The 23,139-nt window shown below is 32.2% G+C and overlaps 1 protein-coding gene across 1 annotated transcript; it reads left to right on the top strand.

The window, feature by feature from the left end:
• The first annotated feature begins 8,970 nt into the window (after positions 1-8,970).
• LOC107759220 (transcription factor PRE1-like) lies at positions 8,971-10,696 on the top strand. Its single transcript, XM_016577108.2, has 2 exons — positions 8,971-9,426; positions 10,497-10,696. The coding sequence occupies exons 1-2, from the start codon at positions 9,301-9,303 to the stop codon at positions 10,647-10,649; spliced, it is 279 nt and encodes a 92-aa protein (XP_016432594.1). The 5' UTR covers positions 8,971-9,300; the 3' UTR covers positions 10,650-10,696.
• Positions 10,697-23,139: the final 12,443 nt, after the last annotated feature.

The raw sequence follows: 23,139 nt of genomic DNA on the forward strand, positions 1-23,139 counted from the left end.
TAGAGTTGTAGGAGGACACTATATTGCCACTACTGAAGCTGGCAAAGAGATGGTACGACTCAAACGGTTCCTTAAAGAGATTGGATTGCATCAGAAGGAGAGTCAAAGTGCAATAGACCTGAACAAAAACACCATGTATCATGCAAGGACGAAGCATATCGACGTGAGATATCATTGGATTCGAGAAAGGATAGAGGATGGGTCTATGAAGGTAAAGAAGATCCATACAAATGAGAATCCTTCGGATATACTAACTAAAGTGGTACCAAGAGATAAGTTTGAGCTATGCAAAGAACTTGTCGGCATACACTCAAACTAGAACCTCCGATGTTACCTCCTTTAGGTGAATGGGACTAGAGTGGGAGATTTGTGGGGTCCATCCCATGATTTAAGGCATTAATAAAGACTTCTAAGTCTTTTTCTTTGAAATTGGCTGCCACCGCAATTCTTGAATTGTCAAGGGAAAAAATGTCAAGATTGGTAGGCATAGCAGATCTGCAGGAGAGAAAATGTCAAATGTAGTAGGCGTAAGAGATTGAGGCTCTACTTATAAAAGGAGAGTTTCAGCTCTCATCTCGACACACCAATCTCAGAGAAAAAATATATCTGAGAGTTAGAAAGAAAGAGTGAGGTTTTAAAGACAGAGTATAAGAAAATAGTCTGTGAAAAAAATAGAGAGTGAGTAATATTGTAGTAAGGTGGGAATATCAAAAGAGGGTTATTTCTTTTGAGTGTTGTAGTGGCCTTGAGTATTTTACTCGGACCTACAAAGTGTAAAATTCCTTGCTATAGTGATAGCAGTTGCTCTTCTCAGGGCCGTGGTTTTTTCCCTTATTCAAAAAGGTTTTTCACGTAAAAATCTTGGTATCGTTGTTACTCTTTTATTCTTGTTAATTACCGTATCTCGGTGCTACGTTCTTATTTCGCTTTTATTATCGTGAATATTATTTTTGTAGGAGGTTTATTCCCATCAACTGGTATCAGAGCACATGTTCTGCTCGTTCACTGAAATACGATTCACTGTCGGTAGTACTATACTCGGTGAAAAATAAAAATATCCGGAGTAAAGTACGAGGTAACAAAATTCAACGGAGATAATTGTTTCTCAACATGGAAAAGAAGAATGAGGGATCTGCTCATCCAACAAGGATTACACAAGGTACTAGATATTGATGCCAAAAAAGCCTGATACCATGAAAGCTGAGGATTGGGTTGACTTGGATGAAAGAGCTACTAGTGCAATTAGGTTGCACTTATCAGATGATGTGGTAAATAACATCATTGATGAAGACACTTCACGTGGAATTTGGACAAGGTTGGAAAGCCTATACATGTCCAAAACGCTGACAAATAAATTGTACCTGAAGAAGCAGTTATACGCCCTACAAATGGGTGAAGGGACGAATTCTTTCACATTTAAATGTGTTTAACAGACTAATCACACAGCTTGCCAACCTCGGAGTGAAAATCGAGGAAGAAGATAAAGTCATGTTGCTATTGAACTCGTTGCCATCTTCGTACGATAATTTCGCAACAACAATCCTGCACGGTAAGACTACTATTGAGTTGAAAGATGTCACATCGGCTCTTCTACTCAATGAGAAGATGAGAAAGAAGCATGAAAATAAAGGACATGCTCTCATCATAGAAGGTAGAGGCAGGAGTTATCAAAGGAGTTCAAGCAACTATGGTAGATCCGGAGCTCGTGGGAAGTCAAAGAACCGATCCAAATCAAGAGCCAGAAATTGCTACATCTATGATCAACCAGGTCACTTCAAAAGAGATAGCCCAAATCCAAGGAAGGGCAAAGGTGAAACCAGTGGCCAGAAAAATGACGACAACACGACCACCATGGTGCAAAACAATGATAATGGTGTCCTCTTTATAAATAAGGAAGGGGAATGCATGCACCTGTCAGGTCCAGAGTCGAAATGGGTGGTTGACACAACGACATCTTACCATGCCATACCGGTAAGAGTTTTTTTTGCAGATATGTAGCATGTGATTTCGGCACAGTGAGAATGGGTAACACAAGTTACTTAAAGATTGCGGGGATTGGTAACATTTGTATCAAGACAAATGTCGGATGCACATTGGTTCTAAAGGATGTGTGACATGTACCTGATTTGCGGATGAACTTGATCTCGGGAATTGCTTTAGACCGAAATGGATACGAGAACTATTTTGCAAATCAAAAGTGGAGACTCACTAAGGGATCATTGGTGATTGCAAAAGGAGTTGCTCACGGCAGGTTGTACAGGACAAATGCAGAAATATGCCAAGGTGAATTGAACGTGGTACAAGATGAGATTTCTGGTGATTTGTGGCACAAAAGAATGGGTCATATGAGCGAGAAGGGATTGCAGATTCTTGCCAAGAAATCACTCATTTCTTATGCCAAAGGTACAATGGTAAAACCTTGTGACTACTGTTTATTTGGTAAGCAACATAGAGTTTCATTTCACATGATGTCTGAAAGAAAATTGAATATACTTGATTTAGTATATTCTGATGTTTGTGGTCCAATGGAAATTGAATCAATGGGCGGTAACAAATATTTTGTTACATTTATTGATGATGCTTCACGAAAATTATGGGTTTATATTTTGAAAACCAAAGATCAGGTGTTTCAAGTTTTCTAGAAGTTTCATGCTCTAGTAGAAATGGAGACGGGTCGAAAGCGAAAGCGTCTCCGAAGTGACAATAGAGGTGAGTACACTTCAAGGGAATTTGAATAGTATTGTTCAAGTCATGGGATCATACATGAAACGACAGTTCCTGGAACCCCACAGCACAATGGCATAGCCGAGAGGATGAACCGCACCATTGTGGAGAAGGTGAGAAGCATGCTCAAATGGCTAAATTGCCTAAGTCATTCTGGGGTGAAGCAGTTCAGACAGCCTGTTACCTGATCAATAGGAGTCCATCAGTTCCATTGGCGTTTGACATCCCAAAGAGAGTTTGGACTAACAAGGAGGTGTCCTACTCGCATCTGAAGGTATTCGGTTGCAGAGCTTTTGCACATGTACCAAAAGAGCAGAGAACAAAGCTGGATGATAAATTTGTTCCCTACATATTTATTGGATATGGAGATGAAGAGTTCAGGTACAGATTGTGGGATCCTGTAAAGAAGAAGGTCATCAGAAGCAGAGATGTAGTCTTCGGAGAAAGTGAAGCTGGAACTGCTGCTGATATGTCAGAAAAAGCGAAGAATGGTATAATTCCTAACCTTGTTACTATTCCTTCTACTTCTAACAATCCCACAAGTCTAGAAAGTACGACCGACGAGGTTGCCGAGTAGGGGGAGCAACCTGGTGAGGTTATTGAGCAGGGGAAGCAACTTGATGAAGGTATCGAGGAAGTGGAGCACCTACTCAGGAAGAAGAACAACCTTAACCTCTGAGGAGATCAGAGAGGCCAAGGGTAGAGTCATGCAGGTACCCTTCCATAGAGTATGTCCTCATCAGTGATGAGAGGGAGCCAAAAAGTCTTAAGGAGGTGCTGTCCCATCCAAAAAAGAACCAGTGGATGAAAGCCATGCAAGAAGAGATGGAATATCCACAGAAAAATGGCACGTACAAGCTGGTTGAACTTCCAAAGGGTAAAAGACCACTCAAATGCAAATGGGCCTTTAAACTCAAGAAAGATGGAAATGGCAAGCTGGTCTGATACAAAGCTCGATTGGTGGTTAAAGGCTTCGAACAAAAGAAAGGTATTGATTTTGATGAAATTTTCTCACCTGTTGTCAAAATGACTTCTATTCGAACAATTTTGAGCTTAACAGCTAGCCTAGATCTTGAAGTGGAGCAGTTGGATGTGAAAACTGCATTTCTTCATGGAGATTTGGAAGAGGAGATTTATATGGAGCAGCCAGAAGGATTTGAAGTAGCTGGAAAGAAACACATGGTGTGCAAATTGAATAAGAGTCTTTATGGATTGAAGCAGGCACCAAGGCAGTGGTACATGAAGTTTGACTCATTCATGAAAAGTCAAACATACCTGAAGACCTATTCTGATCCATGTGTATACTTCAAAAGATTTTCTGAGAATAACTTTATTATATTGTTGTTGTATGTGGATGACATGTTAATTGTAGGAAAAGACAAGGGGCTGATTGCAAAGTTGAAGAGAGATTTGTCCAAGTCATTTGATATGAAGGACTTGGGCCCAGCACAACAAATTCTAGGGATGAAGATAGTTCGAGAGAGAACAAGTAGAACGTTGTGGCTATCTCAGGAGAAGTACATTGAACGTGTACTAGAATGCTTCAACATGAAGAATACTAAGTCAGTCAGCACACCTCTTGCTAGTCATCTAAAGTTGAGCAAAAAGATGTGTCCTACAACAGAGGAGGAGAAAGGGAACATGGCTAGAGTTCCTAATTCTTCAGCAGTCGGAAGCTTGATGTATGCAGTTGGTGTTGTCAGCAGGTTTCTTGAAAATCCTGGAAAGGAACATTGGGAAGCAGTCAAGTGGATACTCAGGTAGCTGAGAGGTACCACGGGAGATTGTTTGTGCTTTGGAGGATCTGATCCAATCTTGAAGGGCTATACAGATGCTGATATGGCAGGTGACATTGATAACAGAAAATCTACTACTGGATATTTGTTTACATTTTCAGGGGGAGCTATATCATGACAGTCGAGATTGCAGAAGTGTGTCACACTCTCTACAACTGAAGCAGAGTATATTGCCACTACTGAAGCTGGCAAAGAGATGGTACGACTCAAACGGTTCCTTAAAGAGATTGGATTGCATCAGAAGGAGAGTCAAAGTGCAATAGACCTGAACAAAAACACCATGTATCATGCAAGGACGAAGCATATCGACGTGAGATATCATTGGATTCGAGAAAGGATAGAGGATGGGTCTATGAAGGTAAAGAAGATCCATACAAATGAGAATCCTTCGGATATACTAACTAAAGTGGTACCAAGAGATAAGTTTGAGCTATGCAAAGAACTTGTCGGCATACACTCAAACTAGAACCTCCGATGTTACCTCCTTTAGGTGAATGGGACTAGAGTGGGAGATTTGTGGGGTCCATCCCATGATTTAAGGCATTAATAAAGACTTCTAAGTCTTTTTCTTTGAAATTGGCTGCCACCGCAATTCTTGAATTGTCAAGGGAAAAAATGTCAAGATTGGTAGGCATAGCAGATCTGCAGGAGAGAAAATGTCAAATGTAGTAGGCGTAAGAGATTGAGGCTCTGCCTATAAAAGGAGAGCTTCAGCTCTCATCTCGACACACCAATCTCAGAGAAAAAATATATCTGAGAGTTATAAAGAAAGATTGAGGTTTCACAAACAGGGTATAAGAAAATAGTCTGTGAGAAAAATAGAGAGTGAGTGATATTGTAGTAAAATGGGAATATCAAAAGAGGATTATTTCTTTTGAGTGTTGTAGTGACCATTTGAGTATTTTACTTGGACCTACAAAGTGTAAAATTCCTTGCTATAGTGATATCAGTTGCTCTTCTCAGGACCGTGGTTTTTTCCTTATTCAAAAGGGTTTTTCACGTAAAAATCTTGGTGTCGTTGTTACTCTTTTATTCTTGTTAATTACTGTATCTCGGTCATACATTCTTATTCCGCTTTTATTATCCGTGATTATTATTTTTGTAGGAGGTTTATTCCCAACAACTAGTGAGTTTGGCTATTAGCCTATTACACCATGTTCATAAACAAAAGGATATTTGAGTAATAGTTTAATAGTTTAATGTTTGTTATATATATATATATATATATATATATATATATATATATATATATATATATAATATTATTTTTATTTTGTAGTAATATATTTGGGAAAATAAAGTTGCGAGTCCTTGGATCATTAATTGACAAAACATGCGATGTCTGACGTAAAAAATGAAACACAATCACAGCCATGACATTCGTTAAATGTGGCACGCATGGCCCCTAATTTTATGAAGTATGTATTCTTTTTCGATTCTCTCCCCTTATTCTTGGAGGGGCAAAATGTAAAACTTGGCTTGCTTTGACTGTAATTAGCCCCAAATATGGATCACTGCATCAATGCCACGACTTTATTTCCTTAGTACAAATGCTCGCCCAATTACTGCCATGACATCCGTGAATCAAAGTCCATTCACTTTTTGTACCATAGGACATGGGGTAAAACTAAAGTAGGGATTTATCTTTCTTGGTGGTTAGATCTGTCTTGACTATTGACCAGGTTAATTGCAATAGGAGATCAATGTTTTATTCTAAAATTTAACTGTTGATGCAGTTTTTGGTTTATAGCGCAATGCGGGGAACAAAATCGCGAGGCTCCAAATGTTGAGTAGAATAAACAATATCGTGATAGTTGAGCTTGGATTATTACGGTTAAGTGACTTTTGAAACAACTAATCTATACTATATTAAAAGTATGAAGACCCTTAACGAAATGTCGTTCGCATTTTTTACCCTTAAAAAATAAATTTCATATTAGACAAAATAGTAATTTAATTATTTTTCTAATATATTTAGGAGTTCTAAATCAACTAGATTCTGTGATTATTTTCCTAATATTTAGTAGTTCTAAATTACCTAAAATTTTGCATACTAAAAATTCCTTGTCTGAACTTCTACTATATAATTTGGTCTAACGTACGCTATAGCCTATAAGCATGAAAAAAATTAAACAAAAATTTTCCTGTTTTGAGAAAAAGAAAACTTAAGACTTAAAAATATGTAGTAAATTGCTTTGTTGGCCAATGAAACATATCATTTTTATGTTATAATTTTAGTGTAATAATATTGAACTTTCAAAATCTTTTGTTAAGTAAAATTGTAATTATAAAAAATATATTTTAGAACATTATTTTATAGGATGCTAAGCATGAAAACCTAATCAAAACAAACTAGGGAAGTAAATGAATTTAAGTGGACTACGTCATACGTGCTTATGAAATTTTAATTACAGTTAAGTTCTAGCTTTCTAGATATCGTTTTTATATTATCTTTGAAAAGTACATTAACAATAATAAGACAATATCTAACAAGATATTTAAAAATATAAAAGATAAAGAGAATGAGCTATTAGAAAAATAGTTGACAGTTCTATAAACACAAAAATTCAATAGTGAAATATTAGATTAATTTCTTACTCTTCAACAATGCGAAATTTTTATTAGAAAAAATTATAATTATAGTTAAATATTTAAAACTATGAATGAGCTAATATATGAATAACTTGAGTGAACAAAACACACACTATTTCCTTTAATGCTAAGAAAAAATAATTAAGTCTTTGAATTACTAATTAGCTAAAGTATCCAAATTCATCATCTAAGTAAATTTAATTTTCAGGTTAACAAAAATCTTAGGATAGATAAATTTAGCTCCATAAAAAGAGCAATAATGGTGAAAAAATAAACAAAATTAGTTAAAATTTTTGTATTAAGAGTTTAATTAGTAAAAATGTAGACTAAAAATAATAAGAATGAAATAATGAAAGACAAAATATATTATGAATAAGGTGTCATGAATTATTAATATTATTATTTGCATTTATTACAAAAAAATGGCAACTTCTACATCTTTTATATATTAAGTTAATAGCTGTAAAATAGTAACTAAACATCAGTTATTTTTAGACTTTACATTATCACTTATTAGTTTTTTTCTATGAGCTATAAAGGCAACCTCATCATTTCTCAAGACCAAAAGATTCAATTTTTCAATTTTTTTTTTTTTTTTGAAACAGCCTCTCTACCCTTCGGGGTAGGGGTAACGTCTGCGTACATATTACCCTCCCCAGACCCCACTTGTGGGATTATACTGGGTCGTTGTTGTTGTTGTTGTTGTAATAAAAGTATTTTTATGTTATTGTTTGTTTTCAATATTAGGCTATAGAAATAACAATAATTTTTATAAGATATTCCAATAGAAATCCTCAAATATCACAATAAGGTATATATGCAGACTTCTATGGACAAGATTTCTTCCTTTATTGAGCTAAATCGATAGTAATTATTTTCAATAACTAGCATTTTTCTTTAATTTTAATTTTATTAGTCAAATATACTACATTTGATAATATTTATTTTTTGAAATTATGTATTCAATAGTATGGGTGCACGCGCAAAGCGCGTACCCTAAAACTAGTTATACTAAAAGTAGGAAGCTCCTACCTTCAAAAGTTAATTTACCATTTTGTCCCTGATGCAAATAATAAACATTCAATTAAATAATTCATATTTTGTTTAATTAATTGGAAGTGTGAATTAATTAAGTGTGTGGAAATGATCACATGATCTTGTATTTGGAGACATCTACATTGAAGGCCCACCGTGTTAGTACAATAATAAACACATTTCTTTAAGCCCACTTGATCAAAACCCCAGCTTGCATACAAACAAACACAAATTTTTAAACTTAGTTATGGCCTCGACCGGCCCCTCCCCCCCCAAAAAAAAAAAAAAAAACCTCCTCCCACAGAAGCAAAGTTAGCATTTGAATTTTATAATTTTAAATTCTAAAATAGCTACATTAAGTATTAGTAAGGAGTTTTGAATTTAATTTTCTATATAAGTAGGATTTAGTATATGTCTTACTATAAATATATATTTTATACTAAAGCTACTAGTTCGGTGATCTTCTAGCTCTTCCCCGATTCTCACAGGCAGAGGCGGATCCAGAATTTAAATTTTAAGGGTTCAACCTTTAAGATTCTTATTATTGAACTTATTATATTCTTAAAGTTACGGGTTCATATATAACTACATTTATTGCGATTTTAGTAAATTTTTGCACATAAATACCCGGTTTACAACCCCCTCCCCAACACTCTGTACATCTTTTAAGTTTAAAAAAACACAAAGTATAGAACTTGGAGTTGCAGCAGGAGTAGTAATTAGTAAACTAGTAGTAGTACGTAGTAGAAGGAAGTGAGAGTTACTACTTAAGAAAAGTTTTACTGACAAGAAGGTTTCTTTGGGCTACTTCTTCAATGCAATTGTCTTCTTCACATCCAACATCGCTGTCTATGTTTTCGTACTCTCTCTCTCTCTCGTTGTGGTCCTTCCCCTCCTTTAAAGCTCGTTTGTTATCTCTTCTCTTCATATTCTATTTCTAACTACCTAAACTTCTTCTCTTCTTCTTCTGCTTCTGCTTCTGCTTCTTCTTCTTCCACTATCAGCTAGTACTTAATTTGCTCTTCCTTTACGAAACTCTTACCTTTTTCCTTGACCAGCTATAAGCTTTCCACTTGTTCTAAGCAAATATATAAAAGGAGACAAAGACTAGCCGTAGAAAAGAACAAAAAAGACATTTAAGTTTAATTTAAGGATGTCAAGCAGAAGGTCAAGACAGTCATCAGCAGGTTCCTCAAGAATTTCAGATGATCAGATAATTGACCTCGTATCCAAGTTGCAACAACTTCTTCCTGAGATTCGAACCCGTCGCTCCAACAAGGTTTCTCTTATATTCTGTTTTCAGCTCTATGAATTTCACTGCTTACTATTCGTATCGCTCCATTTAAGCTCATTTTAATCGATTTATTCTACCAAAACTTATCTACTAGTAGTATATTTTTTTGCGCATGTTCCTATATAAACATGCAGCTGCATTTAAATATTTTGTGGTTCAACTATGTTTATGGTTTTTAGATACATAGTGTACAGAGAAGTTTGAAATTCTTTAGAAGGAAAAGAGAGGAAAATTTCTTCCACAGTATATTAGCCAAAGTGATCATATCATATGGAGCTAAGCACTTCTTGTCTGTGTTAGTCCCATGAATTATTCATGAAGGAACATATTTCGCTTGTTATATTCAAGCATTTATTGTATATGTCTCCTTTTAGACTCTCAAGGTCCATTTCACATATCCTAATTTGTCTTACCACAAAGTAAATAATAGAAAAGAGTTTAAGTTTTATATAAGGTTTTTACACCATCATATTAAATGATAATCAATAATACTCCATTATTTATAGCGATTCAGATAGAGTAACCTGATAAATAAGGTAATGACGTGCTAAAACGTATAGTTAAATTGTACTAATACTTGGTATATTTTAGCGTATATAACGTAACCTAAATTTTAATGGAGAATCAACCATGTACCATTAGCATAAGGGATAGGAAATAGAAATGCCTCTCTCTCTCGCATACACACTTACACTCACACACATACTCATATCTTTTTCTTGGAAGAGGTACAAGTTTGCCGTTCAAAAGGAGAAGATTATGATTTGAATAATTTTTTTCGACCATGCCTAGGACCATGCTTTGGGTCCCAACTTCCAAAAATACACATCATCAATTGTAATTTTTAGGTCAATGACTTGAACTTTGTCAAAGATTTGCAATGCATCATTGCACAAATTAAGGCATGTGTAGTCTAAATAAATTATTACGTAACACTATATGTTGACTAGAGAGTTTAGTAGTACTAAAAGTGATCATGCTTTAGCAGTTAATTTAATTTGTTCAACTCCTTTATCTATCTTGTCTTCTCATATACGTTGATTTTCACACTGCAGGCATCGGCATCAAAGGTGCTACAAGAAACTTGCAACTATATAAGAAATTTGAATAGAGAAGTGGATGATCTTAGTGATCGTCTTTCTCAATTACTCTCCACTATTGATGCTGACAGTCCAGAAGCTGCAGTTATCCGAAGTTTACTAATGTAACTACTCTATTTTAATTTCCAAATATTGGAATTATATATTCTACTGCATGCGAAGTTCTTGTTTTTCTTCTTAATTGCTCTAGACTCAGCTGGTCACTAGCTAGGCCAATCATGAGTTATAATTTAGAACTCAACTATTAGTACCGAACCAATTTGATCCCCCCCTCAGCCATGGGCACACGCTTGTAATTATATTTCACTTAGTATAATTAATAAAAAAAGAGTACTTGTGTTTTAAAATCCCTTTTTTTAGTTATTTAATTTGTTGTAATAATCCACGTGGAAGTAAGAACATAACATGAGAACTCCAGAGTGAAAAATGGAAAACAGAAGAAGAAAAAGGTGCTTAAGGATCAGATATTATGGTGATTAATAAAGTCATATTTGAGAAAGCGAACTAAACAAAAAAAAAAATTAAATAAGAAAAAGACGAAAAAGATTTAGTCCATGCTCAGTTTTAAATCGAGCAAGTTCAGGGTCAATGTTTGTCTGAAAGCTATCAATCACCTGAAGCACCGCTCACCAAACGCCCAAAAATACAAAAGGAAAAAAAGAAGAAGAAAAAAACCATGTTATAAAATAAACGAATACATGAATATATAGTAGTCTATCAGGTGCCATATATGGTGGAGAAATTCAAAAATAGCAAGATTTACAAGTGATCATTCAAAAATAGCTACAGTTTCAAAAGTAATCGAAATTTAGTCACTTTTCATGTAAAGATAAATCTGAACGAAAATACTGTTTAAAATCCGGAAAAATACTCCAGCATAATATACTGGGGAGTTCCAGTATAATATACCGGTCCAGCATAATATACTGGAGTTTAGAGCACCGGTGCTCCAGTCTCCAGTATATTATACTGGAGCCAGCAAAGTATACCGGTCCAGCATAATATGCTTAAAATTCATACACAGGTGCACCGAACTCCAGTATATTATGGGTCGATTTCTGTTGCAGCAAAATAATGGCTATTTTTCAATGACTTGGCAAACACTGGCTATTTTTGAATGACCGGTCCGAAAACTGGCTAGACCGTGCTATTTTAATTTAACCATATATTGCCTAGTTTTACAATATAAATTTATCTAATTTGACGAAGACGTTAGTAAATAGACGCGTAGTTTATTATGGCTCCAGGTGAATATAATATATGATTAAAGTAAATAAAAAATTTCATCTCTAACAACTAAGTTTTAATTATGCAATTAGTCAATAGGATATTAATATAGTCAGATATCTTGGGTTCAAGTCTTATAGTCATCTATTATTTAAAAATAATGAAGATATAACGAAATAAATAAATGTATCTCACTTCTAACAATTTAGACTTAAGATTTTAAATGAGATGATCATATCATTCAACAACTTATTTGACTGTAACTAGTGTGGGAAGAGATCATTGTTTGACCAAAAAATATAGATTTTAGTTTAACTAATTATATTTGTATAAATCAGGGTTAATCTTAGCTAACAATAATATCCCAAAAATGGAGTTCCCAAAAGTGCAATAAATACTACGTCATTATATTTTGGCGGTAATGACAGCATAATACTCAAGAAATCAAAGGCAATAATGTAGCATTAAATATTGGTGAATAACAATAACTGATATTTAAGTAAATAGAATGAGTGAGTCACCAAGAGAGAGTGGAATCGGTAGATGTTCTTCTGACAATAATGAGTGATGGACAATCCTTTGAATATCTGAGTTATTTTTTCTAGCGGAAAAGTGGTGACAAGAATCTTAGTGAAAATTTGATGTTTTGTGCTTGCAATGAAATCTGATTCTCTCTCTAAAGTCAAAGTGTATTTTTACGAATGAATATCACATGTCCCATATCATTATGTCTCTTTCTATTTATAGGAACCATGTTCCTAAAAACTCTAACAAATACAAGTATAGAGAATATTCATTAGAATATTTTCTTTTGTGTCATATCTTGAAATTAGCCGTTATAGCTATGCCAAGGGTGATCGACCTCGACCTCGATGACAACTCCTCGAATTTAGTCTTGCTGACTCATCGACTACGGCCTTTGCTGTTTCGGCTAAAGATGGATTTCTACCCATACAATCATATCAGCATAATAAATGGTTAAGTTTCACAAAAAGTGTGCCCCAATATAAAACCGGTAAAAGTCTCATATGATTGAAGTTGAATAAGAATGGCAATAAATAGGGAATGCTGAATAAAGTTATAATAATAACAAGGGCAAAGGCCATCGACAGATTTGCAGTTTTGTGCCCTCAAAGAGAAGAGAAAGGGACATTTGCTCTGTGTTTTAGCAGGGTGTCTCTGTGTGTGTTTTTTGTGTCTTAATCAAATAAAAAACATAAATATATAATGCATGGATTCTGATAACGATGAGCCACATATCATTGACGACGACTCTGATATTGCTGTTACAATATCTCTATTGGGCTACCTTTATTTGGAGTCGACACCAAATCAAAGAGACCTTTTCTGATTTTAATTTTCATTATTGTAAAAGGGGTCCTGCCTCATTCTGGTGCAACATCATAGGTGGTCAATTCCATCACACTATTTTTCCTAGTTTTTCCCTTCTGAATAATTGGATGGGAGTTACTATTTAGGAATGTTATTCTATTGGATCATGCTACTTAAAAACAAATTTTCTTTCCTTTTCCGGCTCTCTGATGTACAGGGGGTTAGGGATCCTTCAAATTTTGATCCAAAGATTCCAACATTATCATAGGGTGTTTAACTTATAACTTAAAATCAAATTTTGCTTTGTCATATTACTTTTACCCATTGTAGTAGATAATCTGCCTTATTTTATAAATTTTACTTTTTTTTTTGGAGAGTTACATCATCATAAATGTATATAAATTAAACTCAATCTTACGAAATCTTTGTCAGTGCCTAAAAGGAATGGGCTGAGGTAATATGGAGGATTAGAAGAATTAACATGAATAGTTGTTTCTCCAACCTCTTAAACTAAAAAACATCGGCGGATGTATAATATTTATATAATTCATATATAATATGTGTATAAACGTATATAATCTATATATATACTAGTTAGATTAAATAAATAGTAATACCGGCTATTTGTGTAAGAATCCCGTGGGTTACCTGCAGTGCTGATCATCAGGAAGAAGATTAAAGAGGCTGTAGTATAGTCTATGCCCACTAAGAGGTAGTAAGCTTTTGGGCCCAGTTTTCGTCCTTTTGATCCAAATTTTATGTTGAATGACCAATCTATATATATATATATATATATATATATATATATATATATATATATATATATATATATATATATATAAAGCAAGAAAGTTATTATATATAATTGATATTACGGTTAAGCCAAGTGACAAGTTAATAAATGTCAATAATATATGATAACTTTATTTTATATTTGACTATTTTAGTTAAATAAAAATAGTATATATATATATATATATATATACAGAATTTGAATTAAAAGATAATTTTGAATTTATAGATAAAGTTTTAAAATTCGAATTTAAATTAAAAATAAAATTTATCTTTTTTTTTATCATATTATCATACTTAATTCGGTTAATGATCATATGCAATCATGTTAGGAACTTTTGTTATTTTTATAATTATTTAAATACTACTCGCCTCTACCAAAAAAAATATTACTCCATATAACTTTAAAACTCTTTCACATTTAAAACTCTATAAGTATAGTTCTTTGAAACATTGTAACTAGATTTGAATAAAACAGATTTCTTTTAAAATAAATGTAATATATAGCGTACACGTCTATGTTTATCCAAATAACAAAAATGAGTTTACAAAATCAAATAAAAATTGAGTTTACAAAATCAAATAAAAATTTACTTACATATATAATAAAGTAAACATGCATGCTGGAGAAAGAAACATCACAAAATCAATCAATACTAAAAAAAAAAGTTGTTTTTTTTCTTCTTGAAGAATATTTGTTTAAAGAATCGATTTGCATAAATGGACATCAAACAAATAACAAAACTTTGGCTATACAATTGCTATCATTAATTTCAATTTAGCACATTCAAGGAATTGAAGGGTATAAGGTGAAACCCCTTCATTTAGCTGTAGTCAAGCCAATATTGCAAGGGTATAATATTTTTTTCGTTGAAGAATATTAGTTTTGAATCATTAGATTATGTGAAAGGTTTTCTTTTCAAACTCAACAAGAGAGAAATTGGTTTCTAACTGATAGTTTCTATAGCGACTTTTTTAAGTGTAACAAAGAGTATATAAAAAAAATTGGTATGACGTGAAATATTTTTTTTAAAATGTAAACAAATTATTTCGGAAAAACTATTTGCTTTTTTTCTTCAAAGATAATAAAAAGATATGATATTTTTGAACATCAGTAGAGAGTTTTAAAATTATTATGATAGAAGTTATATCATGGATAAACTCAAAAAACCGAAATCTTATGGAATATTTACATAATATCCCGCCATATTTATTGTTTACTTTTTATAGCTAATATAAATAGATGATATACTGACAATGCACATATTATATATAGATTATATATAAATTACACGTCATTCAAATTTTTTAATTTAAATGATCGGGTGAGCACCTATTTAGGCTGATTAGATAAAGACAAAAGAAAAATATGAAATAATTTCAACCTAAGACCAAAAATATAATTAAAGTTCATATGTAATTTTTTTTTATTAAAACTCATCCTTTTATAGTGAATTGGAATGCAATTTGAGTAATTTGCATTGAGGTTAAGCCAAGTATGGTGTCGAAAAATAAACTAGTTGACAATTTTAAAATAATATATGCAATATTTTATAATAATAATCAACTAATTTAATATTTAATGATTCAAAGAACAAAATTTTTGTATATATAGGGTATTAAAAAATCAAATTCTGGAGCTAGAGATATCGATAAACTTAAAGTGGAGTCATATTGAAATAAATCCGACCAAAGAATCATTTAAATTTTTAGATATAGCCGATTAAAGTGTATTTTAAATTAAGAATAATATATTCACTTACATTATTATAAAGATAATCATTATTATAATATACATAAAGTTTTAGAAATTGAAATTTCAAAATAGAAATATTTTTTGAAAGATAATATCATACCAAATAAGAGTTCAAGTCATAGTATAAGAGTCACATCGTAATCAAAGAATCGTTTATATCGTGTCAACCTTTGTGCTTTGCCATAAATATGAGTTATTATTTCACTTTGTGGCTATTTTTATGTTCCAATGACACCTATGAGAACAGTGCAAAAATAAAATTATCACTACGAAAATTGAGAAAATATTTGTCTTTTTTCATGTAGTGTTTCTTAATTAATATATGACAATTATCTATAATTGTTTAGAAGGTTTAAATGTTAATGTTATTTACATATAATTCAAATGACTAAGATATTTAACATGGTTAATGTCAAATATCAAAATGGAGTAAAAAAAATTCACTAGCTAAAGAATTTTTTTATATTTATAGATAGCCAACTAAAATGAATTTTGAATTAAGAATAATATTTCAATTACATTATTATAAATAATTATTATTGAAAAATAAAGTTTCAGAAACTGAAATTTTAAGAAAGAAATATTTTTTAAGAGATATCAACATACCAAATAAAAGTTCAATGTAGTAAAAGAGTTAAGTCTTATCCAAAGAGTTATTCATTGTCTCAATATTTATTGTTTTGCCATAAATATGGGTTATTATTTTGCTTCGTGACTATTTTTAAGATACAATGACACCGGCAAGAATGATATCAAAAAAGAAAAATAAAAGAAATGGTTATTTTTTTTCATGTAGTTAATATCCAATGATTATCTATATTTACTGAGAAAGTGTAAACTTTAAGATTATTTACATACAATCCAAATAACTTAAATATTTGATATGATTAGTGTTTGCGCATCCGCGCGGGTACTAATACTAGTATGAATCAAAGTAGGAATTTTTACCTCCTATAGTAAAGGTTGATATCTTATTTATTTTAAATAAATACCCTTTTAAAATACAATATCTTAAGCCATAAAATACACATGTATTATTTTTCTCTCTCGTGTATTAGAATATAAGATATTTTGAACAAAAGCAAAAAGAGAACTAGAAGCTAGGGCTTCTGCTGGACCTTTCACCATCGCCATTACTCCAAATACAGCGATCATCATAAGCAAATTACGCTTGACCGCCATTTTCGCCATTACTCCTCTTTTCTTTTTCTTGTACAATTTCAACAATTGGCAGTGCCTCTATCGAAGCCTTTGTCGTCGGCGGTGAAGGCCCCTGCAGATTCTGAACGGTACTACCCGTGATTGATTCCCTACTACTTCTGGAATCTATAGAAACTTCGATCACGTACGATCTCCGATGCAACAACAGTTGGTATTAAAGGTGATGCTGGATCGCCGGCAACCGGAGGCAACGGTGACATCAAGCGAGGACTGGATACTGATGCTGCTTCAACGAGACGATATTAGGGTTGTTCTTGAATAAAAACGACGGAGTTGGGGGCTGAACAACTTGAATTTTCTGTTAATATATTTCAATGTATCTCGATGTATTTCATTGTATTCATTGTCCTTTTTTTCATTGTATTTCAATGTATCCCGCTGTATTTTATGTATTTCATTGTATTCACTGTCTCGCTATATTCCATGAATGTATTCATATATTTTTGTAATTAATATAATTTATGTATTCAGATGTATTATATAATTTCTCTGAAGATTGCTATGTTTTTGGGGTGTTTTTCGGTTGAGAATCTTTTTAATAACTGTAAATACAAAATTTGTGTGTTATAATTGAGTTTGTTGAGTTATATTAGGAGTCTATTATGTTAATTGATTCACTTTCCGTTTAAAAACAGTGTAATCCCCTATTTCACGTTGTGAATACAGTCGAGTACAATAATCTGTCCAACTGTAATCCCATGTTTCACGCCATGAATACAGTCGAATATACTCGAATACAAAAATCTGTCTAGTTGTAATCCCTTGTTTCACGCCTAAAAATGCTATTGTATTCATGAATACAGTAGCTTAAATACATCCAATACACTCTAAAAAATCTGAAAATATAGCTATAAGAAGTAATATAGTAAATGATAGCTACAACTAGCTAATAACCACTAGAACATGGGTTTACGGAAGTTTCTCATCAAAGTATACATGAAGGGCTTATAGGCCTAGAGAGGGTATTCGAGAAACCGAACGGGTTGAGTCCAAGTCCAAACATGCCGATGTTTTATCAGAAAAAATAAAATATTTACAAAATGTAATTAATGTAAAAAGATACTTATGGCTGTATTGTTAAGGTGATACAAGTCAAGGTGGTGTAAATTCTAATTTGACTAACTTTTAGGCAACAATAGAAATTACTGTACTGTTCCATATCAGATTGAATTATTGTAAATTCTTCGTTAGTTATTGAATGGAGTAATTCTTTTGGGCAGGCTCTAAAAATAGTTAATTTATTTAAATCTGGTCAATAAAATATGTGAAATTAGTATTTAACTTTTGTTGGAAATATAATGAGTTTGTTGTTGTTGTTGGTATCCCTACTTGCATGAGGAATCGTCTTGGTCATGTAGCCTTTGGAGCTAATAATTTTCATAGCCTTTGTTTAGTATGTGGCGAAATTAATTAAATTTTTTTCCCAGTTATTGAACTTATTTCAGGGAGTTATAAATCAGTGTGTTAATAACTTAATATACGTCGCTCGGAGCAAGTATAGATGAATATTATCCTTGTACTTATTATTGACAGAAGGTAGAAAATGGAAGCAATTATGCAGATAAGGTTTTTGCTTTTGTACATGTCACATTTCTTGGTTTTTACTCATTTCTCAATGCTATATCTTGGTGACAAAAATGTGTTATTTGTACCTCATGTCCCTTTATAATTTTGAATTTAAGAAAATGATCTTTTCAGATCTCTTATGTGTAAAAGATTGATCTCTTACTTGTAAAATTAAATCTCTCATCTATAATATATTTACATCTACAATCTATCTACATCTACAATATATTAAAAACAGGAAGCCCTTAACTTAAAAGTTAAATTGCAAAATTATCCTTTTGTTATGATAAATATCATATTATGGTGGATGTCTATTCTTCCTCCATGATCTTCATGTCAAATGCTTAATGACATATTCAATGACATATTTTCTATGTTCAAAGACATATTGCATGACATATTTTCTTCACTTTTCATGCCTATATAAAGGCCTTGTAATAGATAGGAAAATACATACAATTGAAGAAGAAAATCTCTTCCTTCTCTCTATCTCTATTTCTTGTTCATGTTTTACTAAATTGCTTTTATTTCTTGTTCATGTTTTACTAAATTGCTTTTATTTCATAACACGTTATCAGCACGAGTCTCTAACCAATTGTATATATATATCTACAAAAATTTTCCTACATCCGGAAAGATTACAATTAGAAGCCATACATATCATCACATGGTTAAATGTAAAGAGAAACAACATATGGTAAGTAATGAAATGTAAGAAGGTATGATTATCTTATACTTGTCATTCCTTTAAAATCTCATATGCACACAACTTCGTACTACACCTGTATTGCATAAGCACATATTAATATTACATCTTTTATATCACATGAATGGAATAAAATTTTCGAAGTTCTATATGTGAAAATCATAGTAGCAGTTAATTGTTGATATGATGCATGTCATGGTAACCAAGGATATTTTATATAAATTGTCTTATGCATATTTATGTGTTAACTATCTTCAATCTGTCCTGCCGCTTTAAAATTTTCTTTTACTTGGATGAATATTTTTTTTTTCCTTTTGGATTTTTACACTTGCATATAGTACCCAAAAAAGGAATAAAAAATAAAATAAAATTGGTCATACTGATTAAAAGCATAAATCATCTTGAACAAAACAAGAAATACTTCACATCTTTATCTAGGTTGATTAATTACTTCTTTGATATTTGGAAAACAAACCAGCTATTGAGAAAGTATACTTCATAATTTATGGTCGTATCATTTGAAAGCAAACAATGATTAGTATGACTACTAGAAGAGGTATATTTGAGTATCCATGACCTACTTGATGCTTGATACCGACTTACCATTTTTAAGTATTTTATATGAATGATGCACAAGCTACAACTGGTAAATTGTTACCTATAATGTCACTTTTCAGTTAATATAAATGCTGAATTTATGTATTAGTACTATATATGTGTTAGGTATACTTTTGATAAATTTATTCACTAATTGCTTGGTTGAATTGAGTGAAGGAAAGTCATGGAGTTAAATCAAATCCAATAGGTAGGGTATACCCCGAAAACAACAATATTTTTGAGAGAGACTCAATAAATATTATGACAATAATTTTATGATCCTTTTAAACTCTAATAGAATTTAGAAGAAATATTCTGACTACAAACGGTTGTATTTCATATAGATGCTACAAATAATTAATAAAGCTTTACGCTGATTTGAGATTTGTACACTTATTTAAGAAAGCAAATTTGATTTGCTAAGTTGCAAATTAGTTGTGTATAACTTTCTTGGCATGTGATTGAAATTAAGGCTTGAGAATGAATCTCAATATTGTTTAGCCTATTATGCCATTGATTGAGGGTAAGACATCGGGATCAAGTCCTGATGCTCCATAATGATAAGAGTTGGGTTTGAGTCCCAATTTATTATGGCCTAACATGCCTTTATATTGGTAAGACATTGGGTTTGAGTCCCAATGTACCATATTGATGATATAATGATGACTAAAGAAAAATAATATATTTTTCATGAAAAGGCATGAAAATTGTCCCACTTGATTTGCTCCATTCTTGAAGTGAATGTGATAACAATGCATAATAAGTTTCAATGAAGACAAGTGGTTAAACAATGAACGTGGGCGTTCCAAATATCAAAATAATAATAATCATCACTATGATTATAAAAGGAGAACAATAATGGTTCTCAAAATAGTCCACAATGAATAAAGACATGTAAATCATGATTATATGAATACCATACAACTCACCTCTAAGGGAGGTTTGAGTAAAATAAAGAGAATAAATATTATTGTGTGGTTACATGAATATGTCATTGGTCGCGTACATGTGATACGCCAAATATTATTTTGTCATGCCTTATAAAAGTTATTAAAGGCAAAGTTAAAGCAAGAAATGATTTTGCTTATGATGATTTTGACCATGACAATTTATTATGATATAATTTTATCCGTGAAGGAGACATTTACCATATGAATGGTATGATAAAAGATCTTGTAGTACAAAAGTTGTTAAGAACTCCGAAAAAACTAATTTGTTACTACCCAGATGAATAAACTTATTCATGACATTGATATTGTAAAGTCTCAAAAGAAATTTTTTGAGTTTCAAATATATAAGTCAAAGCGATTGGCATATTGAGACTATAAATGAAAGGAAGATTGATAAGCATGAAGCTGGAATCATATGCCACAAGTAAACTAGAGGTTTACTAAAAAAAATATTAATTGGCATGACCGGTTGACCATCTCAGTTCAATTATGATGCGAAAAATTAATTAAGAATTAAATTGACATATATTGAAGAATAGAAGATTCTTCAAGAACTCTCTTGTGCTGTTTATTCTCATGATATACCAGTTAAAGATTGGGATTAAATCCCTTGATTTCTGGAAGGAATAAAAGGTGATATATATATGGGCCCAGTCACCTGCCATGTGGACCGTTTACTATTATATGATTTTAATAGATGCATCTATTTTATGGTCACATGTGCATTTGTTATCAACTTGCAGTTTGGTTTTTGCAAGATTGTTTGCTCAAATTATTAGAGCACAATTCCAGAATATTAATTATGATGATTTATCTTGACAATACTGGTTTAAATCCAAGTTGATTTAGCGGAAATTGTATGCCTCCAATTATAGCTAAATCATTAGTTATGAGAACAAAACTCCCAAAAATAAAATATGGTATGAGATGTATTATTTAATATACACCAGCACTTGTACGCATCTAGCCAAGTTATGAAAATTTCTCCCTATCACAATCGGTTCAGGGTCAAGAACCAAATAATTTCTATATAGAAATATGAATGTGCTATATGATTTAATTATGCCACCACAATGCACAAAGATGGGTTCCCAAAGAAGGTTGGGGAATGTATTGGTGATCCCAACATTAGGGGGAGAAAATGGATAGCTGAGAAAGTGATACGTGAAATGAATTATTATGAATACACATAGATCCTCGTACAAGAAAATATGAACTTGAAGTTCAAGTGATAATTAATTTATAAATTATTGTCAGACGCATTTGCTGATCCAAAGCTAAATGTCCTATTTCAGCTGTTAATGCTCTAAATAGAATAAAGTCCATGAGGGACAGGGTCTATGACACGCATGAAGCATAACAGACCAATCGGTTCCAAAGATAAAACTCCTTGAAGAAGGAGAGGGGCAAAATGGTCATAATAAGGAGGCAAGTGCTCTAGAAGAGCACCACGACATAACACTTCGTAAGACCTCATGTGAGAGGCTCAGGTACCTGAAAATAATGAGATAAAGAGATCTCAATAAGTTATGTCTTTATTGTGTAATAATTGAACCGATATAAAATGATCGTCGACGATACTTTTAACATAATGCAGCGCTCAATATTATTAATATTGACGAGAATCTTGAGCTCAAATCTGTCATGAAATTTGGACAGATAAATGATTGGCCAAATGAAAAATATGCAATGAAAATTGACTTCACTTGAAAAAATGTGAAGTTGGGCGGATAGTCCTAACACCTGAAAGTATAAAGCCAATGGAGGTATAAATGTGTTCTTGTGCAAAAAGTTCATGTCGATAGACATAAAGACGACTTGTGACACAAGAAAGTTAGTAAATATCCTCACATTGATTATATGGAGACATGTTCTCTTATGGTGGATATAATTATTTCAAGTTTTAATCTGGCAATACATGAAAACTTGATATGTGTATAATGGAAATCATTGAAGGATTAAAATTGTTCTGAAGCATATTAATGTTTCCAAGAAATCTATTAAATAAAGCTTCAAAAATCCTTATACGGATTGAAACAATCAAGGCGCATGTGGTATAATCGCCTGTGTGAATACCTATTGAAAGAAGGGTACAAGAATGATTCAATTTGTCCTTGTATCTTTATAAAAAGATCTGGATTTGAATTTGTTATAATCTTTGTGTATGTTGATTCAAATATCATTACAACTCCCAGGCAGCTTCCTAAAGCAATAAACTGTTTAAAGAAAGAATTTGAAATGAAAGATCTTGGAAAGACAAAATTTTGTCTTGGTCTACAAATTGAGTTTATGAAAGATGAAATATTTATCAATCAATCAGCATACACTGAAAAGATTTTAAAGCAATTTTATATGGATAAAGCACATCTATTTAGTACCCCGATGGTTGTGAGATCACTCGATATAAATAAAGATCCATTCCGACCTCATGAAAATTATGAAGAACTTGTT

The sequence above is a fragment of the Nicotiana tabacum genome, chromosome 3, assembly GCF_000715075.1.
Source record: "Nicotiana tabacum cultivar K326 chromosome 3, ASM71507v2, whole genome shotgun sequence".
In the NCBI taxonomy this organism is placed as follows: domain Eukaryota; kingdom Viridiplantae; phylum Streptophyta; class Magnoliopsida; order Solanales; family Solanaceae; genus Nicotiana; species Nicotiana tabacum.

What these genes read in the sequence shown, in the direction of transcription:
- LOC107759220 (XM_016577108.2), top strand. Translation starts at nt 9,301, where the DNA reads ATGTCAAGCAGAAGGTCAAGACAGTCATCAGCAGGTTCCTCAAGAATT. An exon ending in GAACCCGTCGCTCCAACAAG is followed by an intron (nt 9,427 to 10,496) that starts GTTTCTCTTATA and finishes TTCACACTGCAG; the next exon opens with GCATCGGCATCAAAGGTGCT.